The 19,296-nt window shown below is 36.9% G+C and overlaps 1 protein-coding gene across 1 annotated transcript in view; it reads right to left on the minus strand.

Annotated features, from left to right (window-relative positions):
* Positions 1-19,296, minus strand: part of WASL (WASP like actin nucleation promoting factor) — a 50,573-nt gene that overhangs the window by 17,379 nt on the left and 13,898 nt on the right. Inside the window, exons 2-5 of the mRNA XM_053943320.1 lie at positions 7,339-7,473; positions 6,164-6,250; positions 5,537-5,633; positions 565-588 (exon numbers count right to left, since the gene is read on the minus strand). Coding sequence (XP_053799295.1) covers positions 565-588; positions 5,537-5,633; positions 6,164-6,250; positions 7,339-7,473 — 343 coding nt within the window. The remainder of the gene's footprint in view (positions 1-564; positions 589-5,536; positions 5,634-6,163; positions 6,251-7,338; positions 7,474-19,296) is intronic.

Below are 19,296 nucleotides of genomic sequence, written 5' to 3' on the forward strand. Positions count from 1 at the left end.
TCCATCCATTTAGTAAGATCTCCTGAGGAATCTGTATCTTCATGCTAGTGAGACATGTTCCTGAGGGGCAAGGAGATTCAAATAATTCTTCATTCAAAAGGACTTTAATATTGACAAACATATGATATAAACACAAAAGACTATGTTATATGGTTAGCCAGATATGCTGAAATTAAAATATTATATTAAATCCATCAATATTATGCCTGTCATTAAAACAAATGGACTAACTTTGTACTGTGATCCTATACATGCATATTCTGAAGATCAATCAGCAAGTGCATGCTACAAAGTTTTCTCAGTTTAAGCTGAAGGGCCCTTTCTCCTACTTGCATCAAAACATGCTTCTCCAGAAACATTCTTTACAAATGCCAGCTAAGCCACAAAGTTTTCAAGCCACAACAAATACCAAAGAACAGAGACAAAAAGAATACTGTAACCTCCAGTGTACTGCTTTTGTCACTACATGACTATCCTGAACAAATCTGAAACAAAGCTATACATAAAGAGCAAATGACAGCAGAAGGAAAAAATAAAATGCAGTGATTCATACAAAAAGCTTACCATTTGGTGGGTCTCGTCTTTTTTCTGTTGAAAAAGAAAAAGAGCCATTTAATCATAGGTATCACAGGAAAAATGATTTCAAATTTTAGTGTCTAATAAAGTTTTCAGTGACCTTGACTCAAACTTGGAATCTATTAATATCCTTAAAGTCCACTTGTGCATTTGAAAAAAATTATTACAGAACAAAAAAACCCCAATCTTAGATAATAAGCACTGATTTCAAGTGTGCAAACTGAGCAGGAGCATAAGGCAATAGCTACTGACTTAGTTTCAGACATTTCAACTATAAATTAGAGTGAAATATTCAAAAAGTTATGTGTTTTAAATACAACTTAAGTAAGATTTTTGAAGCATTATGCTTTCTGATGTCCACTGAAAGAAACTGTTCTTTCATTTTTATCTAAAATGTAACTAGCACTTTGTAAAAGTATATAAGTATAAAAGTATATGAGTATTATTCCCTAAAATTTAAATAAGTTTTAAGTAAGAACCTAAAATTTAAATAAGTTTTGCTTTATGCCTAAAAAATAGGACGCGCAAGGATATCACTTCACCCATGTTATCCAACAGGTAACGGAACAATATAGAAAGAACTAGAATGTCCTTGATACTGATACAATATTCTATTCACAGCACCAGTGTTTCACAGACTATGAAGAATCTAGCTTGATGATTTAAAATGTAAAGTTTTTACATCTCAATATTCTCAGCCTGTAGTAATAAGTTCCCCTTTAAAGGAGATTTCCCTCACTTACTATTAATTCCTATCCAGCCCCTGGTACATATTTACACTATTTATGTATCTATACACACACTCTTAAGAAATTTGGATTTAGCAGCACCCATAAAGGCAAGCAGTTTATCATCTCACTACAACAAAAGCCACAGCTCTGTAAGGATCTAGAGTATCTGTAGTCTAACAGGGGCTCCCAAGAGTTGTATAATAAGAATTTGTAATAGGCACTTTACTTTCCAGAAAGACCCAGAAAAACTGTTAACTTGTTATATTCGTCCAGACTCACAAACATAAGAAGGGAGAGGGTACCTCCACAGATGATGCTTACCTTGTCCTAGGAATACTTAAAATCCCAAAAATATACAATCCTAAGTATGCAAGGCTGCTGATCTTCAGGTAGGAATAAAGGAATCTGTCAAGATCATCAAACCTTCATGGGAAGGTGACCAAAACCCATTGAGAGTCAACTTTTGATGGACAAGCCTTCCAAAGACAATTGATTTTTAGGTCATAGCAGGTTAGTTTCAGGCATAGAGCTGGAGAACCTCTGCAAGGGTGCCTCAGCATAAGGTATTAGGTCTGAGGTGAGGAAAAAAAAAATGGCTCTTTGGCTAAGTACTGTGCTCTCTCTTCCTACAACATTCAGCTTAAGCAACCATATCTTGTACTGTCCCCTAAAAATAAATTTAAAAAAAAAAAAAAAAAAAAAAAAAAAAAAAAAAAAAAAAAAAAAAAATCAACCTCCAACTCAATCTTTGGACCATAATCAGAGTTCTAGTCAGCAACTCAGAGACAGCAAGGGAGAGTGCAGGACTGGTTGCAAGTCATCTGTCACAGGATGGGAAGATGGCAAAAACAAGAAGTATTCATAGGAAGCGTTAGGTGGCCTTGAGTCAAATCATGGGAATCCTTTACAAATTTCATAATAATAAATAGTTCAAGAGAAAAAATAGTGGGAAACAACCCAAAACATTATATACACTTCCTGTAATTTTTACTGGCTAGATTAATTTGTTGCCCAAAGAGACTAGCTCTGTTTTCCTGTGGTTACCACTGCTGACAAGGAAGCATGAACTTTTGCTCTTGAAGTGCAGATGATCTGACAAGAGTGGCAGATTTTCCAGTTTTTGAAGATGAACATGTCTACTGATCTAAAACAGATGAATATCAGCAGCTGCCTATGTACAAAAAACACAGCTCCCTTCAATGAGCATTCCTGAAAATTAGAATAATCTCTGCCAAGACTTGAATCCAATGCAAGCCAAGCAGGTTAGAGATGCCCTTGTCACCCAGGCAGCAAAAACAAAAGCTGTGACCAAAGATGAAAGAAAAAAAACCAAAGCAAATTAAAAAATCCTTCTCTATATGAAGTATCTACCTTGAAACTTATGAAATCCATTATGAAGGTACTCAGGAGGTAAAAGCTTGTGAAGGAAAAAAGCACTTTCATGGAAGGTTAACAGAGCTCCCACACATGAGCTACAAGCAGTACATAAAAATTAGTCAAGAAGCCTCCTACTTCAGAAAGAACTATTTGCAGTTAAGAACAAGTGTCTGTTTCCCTTTTAGGGATGAGTGCTCAGCATGTGGAGAAGGCACTTGTGTGTGTACACACATTAACATTTCCAAGACAAGATAATAAAAATAAAAACTAATAGTATCTATGTGCCCGAAGTGAGAGTGTACTACAGTGACAAGCACTGAGAAGAGACACACTGTGTTCACCCTGTTTACTGGGGGAACTGTTTGGGATTGGTTTAAGAATTAAATTAAGAGATTATTTAAGTAAATCTACAGACTAATGAATTATGGAAATTTCTTTCTAATCTCTGGTTAAGAATTTATTTGACTAAAAAAAAAAAACCAACCCAAAACCAAAAACCTCAAACCCCAAAGCAAAAAGGCAAACCCGAAACAGAGTTTAGTTAGATGAAACTCTGCACTATTACAAAGATTAAGACACAACAGATCAAGAATTCTTTCTCTACCTTTGTCCCTCATCTATTCTCTACTTGGTATTTTGTACATTTGCAAGCTTTTGTACATTCTGTTTGGAGTCAAGCTTTCACCTCTCTGGAACTCCAGATGCACTTACTCAGGGGTTGTCTGTATACTGGAGTGCATTTCATGCTGAGTGAGGAAGAGCAGAACACTGTTGTGTCTTCTCTTGGCTGTCAGACAGTATTTTGTGTACTAACCTCAGCACCAAGCCATTGCATTGTGAGCCAGAACTGCTGTTACTGCTACCTTTCAACAACATTAGTTTTCCCTAAGATGCCTGGAGAAGTCTAGCAAGCCCTGAATGGCATAATAGGCAGCTAAATAATCACATGGAGTACTTAGTTGAGTTTAAAGCATCTCAAGTGGCACTGCTATGAAATGAAACATAGTTTGGAAGGTATGAAAGTAAAAATCCCGTTAAAACAGAAAAGCATTAAAATTATCAGACTGTTACCTCTGTGATTGAGAAATTAATATGTATAAATATTATAAATGATATACAACTCTTGTATCATTTGTATCTATATATAAATCTATATGTAAACTAATACACATTTCTTATAAGCATTTATAAATAAATAAAAACAAACACCAACAGCAAATCAGCTTTCATTTGAACAGTGCAAAGTTTGTTATTTTAGAAGCACAATTAAATAGTCACAAGGACAAATATAGAACTCCATCTGGTGGCTTGACTAAGGAATCTCGTAACTGTTTTAAATTCTTGGTTTGCAGCTCTTAACAAGTAAAAACCTGAAGTGATTTGTTTTGAGGGTTATTTTTTGTTTTTCATTTAATTTTCTTTTTTAAATAAAAGATGTCTTGAAGTTGCAAGTGTTTGGGGAGGGGGAGTTGTTTGTTAAAATAATATACAAAGTAACATGAGCTTTAGCATAAAAACAGAGGTATTAGTTCAGAGAGTAAACAAGAAAAACTTACTCTGGTCCTATGAAAAAAAAATCACTACGTGGAAGAAAAACTCTGTGAACAGAAGGTTTGACTAAACCACTATTTTCAAACAAAGTTTGCTATGGCTAATAATGCAAACATACTTCTTCCCACGTCATGTCTGTGCATTGTAGCATCGCATTTCAGATGTAATAGAGTGAAACTTCAGGAACAGTAGATGCAAAATTGCTTTTGCAATGTGAGCATGAGAAACTTTACAATTGCTACTTCTTAATGATCACACTTCTTCTCATGAAACCTTACGACCTTATTCTGAGCTGAGGGAATCTTAAAGAAGTCATTTAAGCTCCTGGAGTAAGTGCTCTGCTCCTGAGTCACCATGCCTTGGTGAAATCCAAGTGAATACATATAGACAATGCACATTTGCAAGAGCACTTGCAAGGGCAGCTCTCCAGGATGAAGGCTTCCTCCTTCTACAGAAGCCTACACTGCATTGCTAGAGCGATTCCAGAACGTATTACAAAAACGCATCCTGTAGCTTGCACACAAGTCCACACTGCATCTTACAGCAAGCCTGAACACATCTACTTGTTCCAAGCTTGTATTCTGTATTACTTTATCCTTCACAGACATATGGCTGTCAAGACAGAAAAGTTGTTTATGGGATCCCTGGAAAATGACCAAGACAAGATCTGTAGGAAGCCTGAGCTGCCTTTAAAGCAGTAACCACGTTCCCAAGGCATCTTGCAGCTGGCAAAAAGCATGCTGTGCTTCACTGGCTGTCCTGTGCTCCTAAGGATAGTATAGGCACATTATGTCTTCTGTTCTTGGCCTGAGCCAAGATCACTAGTTCTGAATAAAAGATATTTCTCTATTAACTGCTGGATCAATGCCAAAAATTCATGAACTACTGAACATGCCAGATGGTAAAATTTTTGTTACAACCCACTTGGGCAGAATTTAACAAATCAGTTATAAACAGCCCAGGGCTAAAAGAGGGTTTATTCAAATATGAAAACAACTTAGAAAAAGATTTCTAGTTTTCTCAATGTCAGCTTACAAATTTTGTTTCCCTCAATCTGTATTTTCAAATCACAACCTCGAGGTCTCAGCTTACACTCATAGAACAGAACACCAAGGTGAGTTGTTTCAGGAAAGTACTAAGTTCTGCACACTAGAGAAAGAAGCAGTTTTACAGCATAATTATTTCAAAATATAAATATGGCAGTAGTGCCTCCAGTGGCTTTCAGACATAGCAGTAGCTTCCTATCCCCCCCCTCAACTAACATAAACAAGCCTGAATTTAAGATTCATTTGAATATTTACCAGATTTTCTCTGCCGTCGTCCAAGTAATTCTGTTACTGTTTTGCGGAATAGTTTAGCTTCTTCTTCATTAGCAAAATTAAGACCAACTTGACATGTCTGAAAAACATAAATATTTCCCCCTCCATGACTAAGAAAATATTTTAAAGACTTTCTTAAATATTCTTACACCTTAAATATTTCTTGCACCTTTATAAAGGTATAACAAGAAAAAAATCACTGCAAATTAGGAACCAAGTCTTAGTGAAACATTGTATCTTAGGAATGTCTGTCTACTAATCAAGTTTCTAAACATCACGGCTTACAGATATGAGCAAAATCTTGCAGCTTCAAATCACAGAGGGGAGGGGAAAGAAAAATTTGTGCTTTAAGAATACATGATATGTCATAAATATCATCTGCAAGTCAAAATGCAATTTCATTAAAGAAAGTTGAAAATAAAGAACCACATTTTATGCTTCTGTGCTATATATTAAATTTTCTAGTTGAGATACCACAAAAATTCCTTTAATAAATAAGCTTTTACAAATAAATAACAGAATTAATTAATAACTTCAGTTACATTAAAAGAAAATACTGTTCAAACCAAAGGTATTTTAAAATAGGTATTCAAAGACATTGAGACTCACATCTCCAGCAAAGGTATGAAAATATCCTCTAGGACTATTATATACAAAGTTATTGTACAGCTCCTGCTCCCACAATAATTTCCCATCCTGAAAAGAAGAAAACAAATAAAAAAGAAGACTATAAAACTTCAGATGAAATGGCAGAGTTTAACTTCTTTTACAATATAACCTATTAAGAATTGGACACAGCATAGCATTAAACATCTGCCTTGCTATTAACCCAATGGATAAGCTCAATCAAAATCAAAGTACACCAGTACTTCCAGTCTCCTGTTCTTATCTCAGGCTTGACTTGAAAACAGTTAACTAAAGAGAACAAAAATCTCATCTTTTTAGAAAGTCTCATGTATTTAAATGACATAGTTCAGCACCCAAGGAAGAGGTTTCTGACAGAGTCTTAACAACCAAATGACCAAATCACAAAGTCAAATCCAAGTGCCAACTGGCAATCCTGAACAAATCTGAGAGACTTGAAGCACTGAATGCTGACAGATAAGGAGCTGTTGCCTGGCTGCAGAGATAATGGGAAACTTTCCAAAGTCTCAGCACAATCAGTAGGACTCTAGGTTTCTCACCATCATTTTTGTTATGAAAACACATTTGGACACTTTGTCTCTCATTTCCCACTCTCTTGAGTACAGTATTATAACAGGACAAAGATCTTCAGTATAAGTTTATTTTTTGTGGAGGGGGAATGAAAGAAAAAGCCACCCACCCCACCCCCCCCCCAGAAAGTCAGATCACACAAGTTGTTTGTCCTGCAGTTTTCACATGCACCACACTGGCCAAAAAGATTGTTTCCACCCATACATAAGACAGCATCTATTTCTTCAAACCATCCAAAGTTGTGACACCTTGATAGCTATCCAGATCAGTGACACTACTGATTTCCACTAATGTGACTAATCAGACCTGTAGAGGAGAGCTTTTGAAAGTCGTAAGAATAATTTATATTTATTTCATCCATTAAAGATGACATATATGAAATTGTTTAAATTTAGAGTACCTGAAAAAGTTGTAATTGCCTATTGATAACAACTGCAACTGCACAGGTTAAAGCACAACAATTCAAGAATTTCTATGAATGTGTAGCTACAACTTATACTCATTGAATTCAAAATGGAGAATGAATACAATTGAACTTAAAGGCTCTGAAAAAGAAAAAATATGCTTACCTTAATGTCAAATATTCTGATAAAATATGATCTCTGTGGATTGTCCTTTACAAGGCAAGCTACACCACAGCACTTCTTTGACCACATGGCATTGCGATCTGCTGCGTATATCTGAACAACTGCTGAAGACATCGTCTAAAAAGAAGACATAGCTATTACTTTTAAGGAAAAAAAATCATAAATTCTATAATTGATCCTTTCCCAAAGCATCTCTTAGTTTTGCTCCTTGTTCTAGGCAGCAACTTTGCTGATTTCCCAGGTAGTTAATACCATAAGGTTCAAATGACCCCAAATCATTCCTGTGCTTTAGATTTTCACTTCAATGCAAGATTTAGACACCTCAAGAACCCAAATGAACTTCTCATTCTTCTTCATGAAAAACAGCAAAGAAATTTTGCCTGTAAGAAGCAGATCAGTAACTATGGTGGTCACATAGAGCAGCCCTACTGTGCAAGGAAATGTCTGTTTAGTACTTCGAACTGAAAACAAACACAATACTCAAGATGAAACTGTAAATTGCACAGTGCCTGGACACACTCCTGGCTACTGCAATGCAGCTGGAAGACATTGCTTAATTGCTTAAGTGGTCTCTGGCACAATTTTAACCTATGCCAACTGGTGAACTCCAAAAATTCCGGGGCACGGTTTGAGAATTCACATGACTTAGGCTCATTCTCAGCTGGCAAAGAGAAACTGTCCTGTTTTCAAACTGAGAGGTTTTAGTAAGAGATGAAGATTATTCCACACCAGTTTGCTTCAGTCACTAGAACATTCTTGAGCATATTTTCTAATATATGTGTGTCTTACCTTACGAGTCCCATAAGGAAAGGAAAATGGAAGCCCTCAAAGAATATTTATTTAGCAGCCAAGTCATTAAGGACATAGAGCTTAAATGATCTGTAATGGGCCAGACCAGAGGCTATCTAGCCCAGGATCTATGCTTCAGCAGCACCAGATGCCAAAAGAAGGTAAGAATACAAGAATATACCATTACAACTATGGAAGCATATTCCCAGGAACTGCCAGGTTGGAGCTCAAAACTCCCCAAGCCAGCAGCACAATACTGCATTTTTCCTTTGCGAATTTGTCTATTCACTCTTCAGACCCATGTGAAATTCTGAGCATGATAACACCGGACAGGATGGTGTTTCACAGTTTTCTTATGCACTCCGTGAATAATTAGCTCCTTTTATCTCGACTTTTGCCACCTGCTAGTTTTAGTTGATTGTCCCTCCTTACTCTTATGCTAAGAGATGGTGTTGATGGCTTCATATTTGTTCCTTTATGCTGCACATCCTTTTATAGATATTTGCTTCATTGGCCTCTACGCTCTCTTTAGGAAGTTTAAGAAGCTACACTAGTTTTTATGTCATTCTTGTACCAAGAAAAAAAAATCATACTACACATTATCCTTGTCACTTTTACATGGATATTAACTAGTCCTACTATGTCCTTCTTTGCATAGGGGTAAGACGATATATGAATCCAGTTTGTTAGCCCTTTGAACATAGGGCATAGGGTCACAATAGTAGTTTTCTGCTGTGCTCTCTACTTATTTCACTATCAGTCAAAAAGCTGCATTTCCTTTATCACTATGAAATATTAGGCAGATGTTATTTTAGATCTGTTATAGTTCCAAGACCTTTCTGGATTACTTATACCTAATCTGAGTACTGGGCTCCGTCTTAGGTTTTCCCCACCTGCTCCACAAGGTTGCCTTCATCAACACTGACTACTTGCTGAAACAGCAGACATCTAGAATGTAGGCACGTCTTCTTGCATTGCAAGATTATCTATTAAATATCGTTGTCACCATGGCCATACTTTTCAAATGGCTTAAAACCTCAAAAGAATAGCCTAAATTTCAGTGGATTTTTTTTATCAAAAAACTTCAGTTTTGTTAAAATCGAGTCAACATAATATAGCCAGACTGACAGCTACAACTTAGGGAAGCCTATATAACCTTTGCCCAAGCACTGTGATGCCAACTTTCACAAGCCAAGATATATTTCTGTTTCTCTTTGCAGCCACCTCGTCAGAAGTTGTCAGACTGACTAATAATCTTGCTGGTAACCTAAAGAAGAAGTTAAAGCATGATTAGCTGATGAAAAGAGTGCTTTGTAGTTGCTTCCTCAAATGCTCTACAACTAAGTGTGGAGTAAAACTTCTCTCCCTATAATCCGCAGAATAATATGAGTAATTTAACCATAACTGCACTTGTCAGAAAAGTAAAAAGGTACCTAAGAATTACCCATACTACCACAACAGAACAGTTATATCTGCAACTAAATACCATCTAAGAGATGCCATTTTCCCCTCTATGTTGGAAACAGGCAATGACCTGATTTAGGACACAGCTACGCAGATTTTGTTCAAAACCTTTGCTTCTCTAACAGCCTCTCCCACTCATTTCTCCAATATTGTCTACTTGTTAAATTGATAACCTTATAGACACAAGACAACACACTGGAGCAAAATGGGCCATTCTACAGTTCACATTTAAACACAGCAACTATCTCTCTACCCCTGCAAGAAACCTTCTCAATACTCCAAGACAAGTCCATTTTCACTAACCTCTACCCAACAGGACTTCTCACAGAAGTGGGTGGTCTTGGCAGGAATTATACAACTTAAATTCAAGGAACAGGAGACAGTAACCTGTGTCAAGACATGGCTCCCTATGCATTGCTTATTAGCATATCTAACAGCAAAAGCACCAACTGGAGTATCTGGGTAAACCAGTAACTGTCGTAACTTGACAACTGCTTGTAAAACCTTGAACCAACGCCTACCTCATGAGTACAAAGAAGATTATTACACAGAGTGTGTGTCCTTATTCTGCATAATAATAATAATATATTTAATATATACTTGGTTACTCTGTGAGTAGAGCTTGATTTAGAAGATAGAAAACAATTTCACTGAATCTAAAGTAGGTTTTGTTTTGAGGGCTACCAAGTTTAGAGTTCAACTGCATTTCAACTTACTCATTAGCACTGTACAAATTCCTAGCGTTGACAAGCTGAAATTAGGCTTTTGCATATTAGAATATAAAGTTACAAAAATCTGCTGTCATACCACTCAGGTTTTTGTATTAAAGGGCAATAAAGGAAAAAAATAGAAAGTATATTTTGGGGGGCAGGGGGAGGAGGACAATCAAATCCAACTCCTTTTACTTCATCCCCTGTTCATTTTCATTATGTAGAGCAGTGGTGCCAAGTTTTCTGCTACTCAGCTTCTGGAACAAAGACAGTAAAAGTAATGATCCACACCATTTGGAAATTTACACACACTCATGGTGAAATTTAAAACTTGAGAAAATAAAACTTCATCTACTGCTATTCAATACAAATTCTAGCCACATAAATTCAATTTAAAAAGTTCAAATTTGAATTGCATAATTGTAGCATCTGAGAACATTTACACAAATATATCTGAATATTCTACTGCATTTACTGAGTAATTACTGTCTATTTTGAAGCCAATTAATGTAGCTAATTGTTTCATTTTCTCACAGCATTCTTGAAAATAATCTTGAATTTAAAAGTATGGGTTCTTTTATATGCAAATATTTCTTCAGAGTAGGTCAGATCATTGATTCAACATAATGATTGTATTTTTTTCTGACGTGTAGTAGGTTTACTTTGTTACTACTGTATTTTCAGGAGGAGGATTTTGAAGTTGTCACTACTGCTTTTTTTAAGAGCTTTGGTGAGGACCTTGTCCTTTTTATATAGCTGTATATCCAGAAAAGATAGGGGGAAAGAAATAAGCTAGTCCACCAAAAACTGATGGGCCATGGAGGTGAAAACCAACCCTGCTCAGCTCCCTCTACTTTTTCCACAGTCAACTGCCAGCTGGAGGACATACCATTGATTCCAGGAACCTGTCACACCCTTCAAGCTGATGAGCTATGAAGCAGCAAGTCTGTGTTGTCAGCTGTACACTGGCTGTCTCACTGGAAGAGCTGGTCCTACCCTCTGACCCATACTGCAGGATATGCGGTATCAACAAAAGGCTCATGAAAACACCTTCTGCCTGCAAAACTTAGCCACAACCAGTCATCACTCATTTGCAGAATGTGATCACAACAGCCACTGACAGTTTCCGACTGGGCAGCAGATAGATGTGCACTTTGATCGGCTTCTGGTGTGAACATTTGCTGCAGTGGCCTGTCAAATTAATGACTTGCTGTAACTCAAGTATTTCTCAAAAAACAGTGAAGCAAGCCAACCCAGATGGTGGCACATCTCATTACAAAAAAGAATCATTACAATGCATGGCTTATGGCTGACAGACATTAAAACATAGTGGGCCAAAAGTCACAACAAAGAGTGGCAGCAAGATTAAAGCTGCAAGACATTCAGCCACCTCAGTATACAGCAGAACAGAAAGCAAGACCCATTTGAATAGTTTTTTCCAGTGTTTACATACAGCTGACAAGAGGTTGTGATGCAAAGATCAAAGGCTCATAAAATGACTTTGGTTGGATGCGACCTCTTTAAGTCTTCCAGGCCAAGCTCTTGCTCACAAAAAGGGTAATTAAAAGCCTAGAGTTTATTTGCTCAGGGTTCTGTCCAGTTAGATTTAAGGGCTACAAAATCACTTCTGTACTTAATAACTCCTGTTTTGGTGCTTGTACAAAGGTTTCATGTATTTCTCTAATGGTGCAGTATTGTTATGTGTTACATGTTGACAGCACTACTGAGAGTGATGGGCTTTTTCCCATAAAGGGGCACAACCATGCATACACACAGAAGTTAATCACACGACAGGCTGGCTTTTCTCAAGTTATCCTTCCCAAGCCCTGAAAGTATCTTACAAATAAAACCAGGAAAAAAAGATTAAAAAAAAAAAGACATTACTTTGTCCTGTAATGCAAGAATGCAAATAGTAGCAGTTGCTTTAAAGCACAGTAACCTCTTGAAAAAACCCATGTTTATACATACAATGGCCGTAGCTTCTTCATCAAGTCAGTCTGAGGACTTTCGGCTCAATTAGCTACTTTTACATTTCTGGGGGGAAAAAAGCAAGCTATGGTGAATAGTCGTGTGCAATCCAAACCCTGCAAGAATAGAAATCAGTACATCTCTTTTCCATAAAACAGGTATCTGGAAACATTGTCCTAATCAATAATAGAGCTGGTGAGAAGATACCTATGGCAGGTATTTTTAAGACATGCTATGGTGGAAATCTTCATTATAGTTAAGCCAACATGTTGACTTCACAACAGCTAAGCCAACAGCCTGACCAGATGATGCTGGGTGCTCCTGGGTAACACATTTGTTCTTTGATACAAGACCAGGAAGACAGCCCACAGCTTGCTTCTAGTGTGACTGTTCAAGAATGAAGAGCTGTTGCTATTCTCTGACACTACAACAGATGTAAGTTTTGCTCAGAGAGCAGGCTTCAGGAACACAGACATGCTATCAAGTACCATTTCACTGTAGAAATGCTTAGTAAGGCATAACTTTAATCTTGACCAGAACAGCAGGAAGCTTCAGTACCAAAGCAATCTCTAATAGCCTAGCATTAGCTGAGTCAGGAAAGAACATACAGAAACAATATCATTAAGACTTGTGAATGAGAAAGACAAGAAGCAGAAGTGAGACCATGCTCTATAGAAAATTGACCTTCATTCACAGAAAATTAGGCAATTAGATAGAATTCAGTGACTGACATTTTTTTCTCCAGATGCCAAATATTCTGAAGGAAAAAAACAACCAAAATATAGCACTGACTAATCAAGCAGAGACAGCACTTGAAATCTTAGGTGTTCTTCTAAAATAAGCTTAGGTTTTAGCAATTACACTTTAAAATGTTGGTACTTAATGTAATTCAATGCAAATGCAATTGTAATTAGACAGTGATAATAACTCCCTGTTGTTTTGCAATTGCCTTATCTTTAGTGTCATAAATACATGGAGCTTCCAAAAATGTTTCTGTAGTGCTCAGTACAGCTATGCATTTTATCTCATCATTCAATACAGAAACATAAAACCTGCTGCAGGGACAAGGCACCAGAACTTCCATCCCTTTCTCAAGGGAAAATTTCGGTGCCCTACACAAGCAAGCTCTACTTGCTCTTTCTGGCAGTTTAATTTTCCTTCTGCACAATGGTCCTGTTTCAAGAAAAAAAATGTAGCTTTTTTTTCTTGGCATTGTGGAGTCTCCTGTCATGTGGGAACAGTATGTTCCCTTCCTGCGAGGAAGGGCAGATAACCCACTTCCAGGGGGAATGTTTTCTCCACCATGCACTCCTACAGAAGACAGGCACTGCAACCTCTCCCAAAAGTAATTTTAAACAGATTGACTAAGCCTGCCACTATTGAAATGACCCCTAAGTAATTAAGCCACATAAAAAACATGCAAGTACGCTTCCCTAACAATTACAACATTTTAAGTAGCAGAGGCATTTGCTAGAGTAGACAAAAAGACTTCCTAGCACTTTTGCCGAAACTTAGAAGAGTTTAATTAGGTACAGAATCCTGCAATATTTAGAAGCCCTGAAGAGCAGGTAAGCCAACCTTCTTAAGCATGGGTGTCTAGTATGATGGTATAGGTGCAACTCAGGCCTAACAGCGAGAAATGTGAACACAAATTAACATCACCAAATTTTAAAAAGCTCAGGAAGCATTCACAATTGTCAACTTATAATTGCTTTTCAGTTACAGATGGGAAAGGATTGAGATGGGAAGAAACTGGAGCGAGAAAGGACTGGTGATGCTGAAGGCAGACTACTCTTGCTTACTGCTGACACCTTTATCTGAAGGACTACAGGATGAGGTCCCAGATGACAGAATAAGTACAATAGATGCATCTGTCTTCTTAGGCTTTTCCTCTCTAAAAACAGTGTATTAGGCTACTTATGGTTACTGCATCTTGTACAAGAAGTGTGATGATACTGTCTTGATAGCATGCACACACATGCGTGTGCTAAAAATACTCTTCAAAGACTCCACAATATTTTTACTACAAAATTAGATTTTCAGCAGTCAGATTTTGCAACTCTCAGACTGCTTTATAATTTATTTTCACACCAGGTTGCCTCCAGAATCTTCACAAATGAGTCTAAATGTGACAGCATTCATCCACTGGGGGTTTGACTACTACTTTATTTTAAATTTGGACAAACTGTGATTACTTCAATTTTTAAAGCTACTACAGCTTCTGAAGATATGTTTAGCAAATTCTTAAGAATCTCGACTTTAAAGACAATTGTGTATTGCAAAAAAGCTAGCTTCAGATGTTACCAACATGATTTTAAACTAGTTTCTCATAGAAAGAAGACATACAGAACTTCAGATGTTTGCTGGCAGATTTCAGTAAGTTAAGCAGCTAGAAACAATCTTCTAATTTTTATGCTCTTTACAGGACATTGTTTTCCAAAGACCAACTGATTGCTCGAAAGACAGGAACACTAAAGCAAGGCTTCATTTTATTTGACAGAACTGACAAAAGAAAGCCTTTTCTAAATATCCAATCACATGAATAAAACTTTATTTTGTACAAATTGAGAAATTACTCAGCTGAAAACTGAGGCCTCACCAGTTCTACTGCTTATGAAATTATTTGCTACAATTACCAAGTATTGAATTTTAAGCTTAAAGCTTACTTTTAATTTAATTAATTTCCCATGATTACCCACTGATTTAAAAATGCCACGTATATAGACACCAAGAAAATAGTATTTTTTTCCACCTATACACAAAGTTAGGCTATTAGAAATAAAGCTACTGCATAAGAGATGCTGCTTTTTCTTATTTGAAGGCAGAAGGAAGAAATAAATTTTTTCAGAAACAGTAAAGCCACTTCAGGTATTTCCTATCACTTCTGAAACATGAGAGAAGACAAGTCCACATAACGCATAGTGTTATGTGGAAACATTGAAGGAATTAAGAGACCAAAAATTTAACATAACAGATTCCCTGTCTTGCCTGTGCCCTAGTAAGTACACAGACAAGTGCCCTGTGCCCAGCAAGTCAGTTACAATATCTTTACTGAAGATATTTTATTGATGTGAAGAAGGTACCAGTGATCATTAAGTGGTGTTATAACAAAAAATGGACAAAACAAGGGACTGCTGTTTGACAAATCTAAGCCATGAAAGTGCTTGTCTGAACTTAAGTCTGCTGTTGTCCAGTAAAGAGATCCTTCACTCATAATCCTCAGTCAGCCAGTTACAGACAGCTCACATTTTAATGAGTGTCTTCAGATAAAAATTCATTTGCCTTTCCAGTACCTCCCACAACCCTCCAGTTCAGTCAGAGCTGGCCAACTCCTTTTCAAAACATTGCTCAATGGTAGATCACAGAAAACCAACAATTAAGGTGTGGGCAAACAGCATAGCATATAAGGCCTAATCAAACAGCACATGATTAAGAGAGACGTTCTTTTACCAGACACAGCATGAAGATATTTTTAAATCCTACAAACTCCATTCAGGACAGCACATGGAAGACTTCAGCCTTCCATGAGATATGACATAACCATAACCACAAGCATGCTACAGATTATAATATTCCAAGCTATCTCAATCTAGCAGATCATTTACCAGCTGACATACACAACCTCGAGTTTCCACTGATGAGCCAATCAAACACTGTCACTTCCTGTTTACTTGCACAGCATCACTCACTGAGCTGCACCTCACTGCTTAATGCTGCTGAAACCTTGGCTGCCCACTCAACAGCACACACAGCAAAACAGTCACCTGTGTTCTGGAATTGCAGTTGTTCATATAGTTACTTTCAGAAACACATAATATGCTGCATACAGGCTTTCCATAAATTTGTCACTGTCTACTGCCGTGGAACAGAAATTCTCACTAAAGACATTTTGTCTTGTAGTTCCACTCCCTCTCCAGCCTCCCAAGAAACACTCAGATTCAAATCATGTAAGACTGTTCTTGCCAAAGCTTAGGGAATTTTTAGATGAAATGCTGAAGTCTACCTTTCAATTTTGATCCATTTTAAATTTATCAAGACTCCTAAGACTAGGATGAACCTTACATAACCATGTAAGAGATTGTACAGATACATAGATTAACCAGTTCTCAAAACTATGTTTCATGGTCATACACAGAAATTGCAGATTCAAGTCAAGAATCACAAGTTTCATGCAATGCACAGGATAAAATTTGAGTTCTCCTCTGTTTTGTCCTGTTCCACTGCCCATCCAGCTATAAGAAAACCAGCCTCTTGCCCTCAACATTCCCTTCTCTTCTACAGCAACTCACTAACTTCATGAGCTAAGATCCTCTTCCTTCAGCCTTCAACCATTCCATTCTCTGCACAGTAACACTTCTGTAGATCCTACATACTAGTTGCATATTAAATGCACATTCTTATAAGCAAATCCTCATACCCACTTTGAAGATATGAGAGTGCTTTGAGAAAAAAAAATCAGAATTCAGGCCCATTTTTTAAAGTCAGATCCATGCAGTTCCTTTATCAACCCACTCAGTGATATAGGTATCATGAAGTTTACAAGTAAAAATCTGCAGAACAACAGTAAATTGAGTAAGGAAAGGATGTGAAGCATAAACTTCAGGAATTAATGAATTATCCCATCTCTGGAACGCTCATTAATGAGCCCTTGGTACTCTGAGGCCCAGATTTAAAAAACAGATTAAAAAGAAATGAGTATTTGCTTTGCAGACATGATGTTTAGGTGAACTTCTCTTATGATCTTTACACTTGAAGACAGAAAATAATATGGAATTTTGACTTTTGATACTTAGGGAAGATTGAAATAAAGCAGCTTCAATTGTTTTAAAAGAACTCTCTTATAAGAGTGCATTAATTACATGCCAACATAAAACAAAGAACTCCCTTGAAAATATTAAGAAATATGAGAAAAGGCTATTAAAAGTAAAACCTCTTTGAATAATAGCCAGCAACTGGCTATTGTGTATACAACTTGCGTCCTGTCCTGTAAAGCAGACTCAATCCACTTACATAAAGGTACTTAGAGATGCAACCCCCACCTCACACTTTGACCGTGCCACAATTCAACATGTATTCATTACTCTTTGAGCAGTTCACATTTAAACAGAATAGTTATGGCAATTCAAGTCAGGTACAAGAAAACATAACTGCATGTAAGATTTTTTTTTTAAATATATACCAGCAACTGAATTTGCTATGAATAGTTATTCCCAGTGACAAGTCTTAAAAGGTTGATATACAATGGGGGAAAAAAAGGCATGAAGATGTGTGAGTTCTATGATCCTTTGCCATATTCAAAGTTTGCTGCAGAATAAAACATTAGACCCCAGCTGAATGCCCAGGAAACTGCTGGTTTTCATTTCATTCTGGCAATAAGAAGTTGCATGCTAGTGTTTGTCTCCCGTGCCTCAGTTTCCTCATCTGTAACATGCAAGGGAGACACTGACCTCTATCACTGTAAGGTGCTTTGAGAACTACTGATGAAGAAGCATTATGCTGTCACAGACAGAAATTATTCTTGGAGGGTGTGGGATATGCATCAACATGATCATCTCTGCTAATAGCAAAGGTTAAGACAGGTTAATTTCCACATCTGTTTTAGGTAAAATGGAGATATTCTTTCACCATGGGGGGGATGCCCCTTGAGTCTAGTGACATTTATTACAGCTAACAGTTTCAATTATCACTGCCCAAAGGGGCTCCTTCTTTGCAGGTACCAGCACTACATTTACCAATATGCTGTGGAGGCCAAAAGCCACCTAAATACACCCACCTGTAAACAAACTTTAGTTTTGAAGCAGTGTCACAGAACGGTGGTCTTAGATGGCTGAATGTACACAGATCTCAGGCTTACGATTTAAATCACCTATTTCTATTCTAGACCAATCATGGCTGCAAATTCTTTTTAACAAATTTACTAATGTTTTTCTAAGTCACCACCACACTTATTTTTTACACAGTACATTTAACTTGTGATTCTTAAGATGGAAGACTGAAGAGCACAATGCAAATGACTTAAAACTTCCCATGTACCTGGAATGTCTCAGTGGTCTATTCCATTAAAACCCCTGAGCAATAATAATCTGTGAAGTCTCAGTATGTAGGCACTGAAAAAAAATACGACAATGCACCAAAAAAAAAAAAAATGGAGTTTTGAAAACTAGGTACTCTAGACTAGTTCTGACACAACCCTTCAATAAGGGCAATCTCATCATCCCCATATATCTAGGTTCCTTTACAAAGGATTCAGGCTACATTGAAAAATGCTAGGGAGAGCTTACTTTAGGTTTTGGCATTGCTACTTGCTTCCTGAAACTCCTCCAGGAGCTGAAAACTCCACTGTAGCATGGCCTTTGCAACTCAAGATTTGTGTTTAAACTCTCAGGTCAGGTGTTAGTAAACCTCCAATTTCTACTACTAAAGAAAAGCCCCCACCAAAAAATAATTTGTGTTTTTGTTACACTCTCCCCCTTGACTGTCTAAATGAGTAGTACAAAGGTAATTTAGTTTAGTTTATTGAAGGGAAAAACACCCAACCTTAAGGAAAGAATTGCTGAGTTTGCAATATTCAATCCCCAGGGTGAGAAAAGAAGTACAGCTGAGCTCTGCCAAGCTGGGTTTTAATAAAAAGTTTAGAATTATTTTGAAATTCAGATATTAACAATAGACTTGATAATTTCCTTTCTGAACTTACTACCCACTATCTGAAAATAAATGCAGAGGGCTGCTGAATGGGAAAGTTCCTTCCCTGAAGCCAAAATTCTACTGTAATTCCTTATGGTGACAGAATATTTCTTATAATAGCTACTTTATAATAATTTCTTATAATTTCTTATAATGCCTACTTTACTGAACACACCTAGAAGAGTGAAAATGGTAAAGAATCTACTATTTAAAGTTAATGAAAAAGTGTTTATTTATATAAGTAAAAAGTTGCAGAAAGCAGGCAGCAGGATGTTATTTTTCCACTGCACTTAACACTTCAGTGTCCATATCCAGTTACCAGTTT

Source organism: Vidua chalybeata, chromosome 5 (genome assembly GCF_026979565.1).
Source record: "Vidua chalybeata isolate OUT-0048 chromosome 5, bVidCha1 merged haplotype, whole genome shotgun sequence".
Taxonomy (NCBI): Eukaryota; Metazoa; Chordata; class Aves; order Passeriformes; family Viduidae; genus Vidua; species Vidua chalybeata.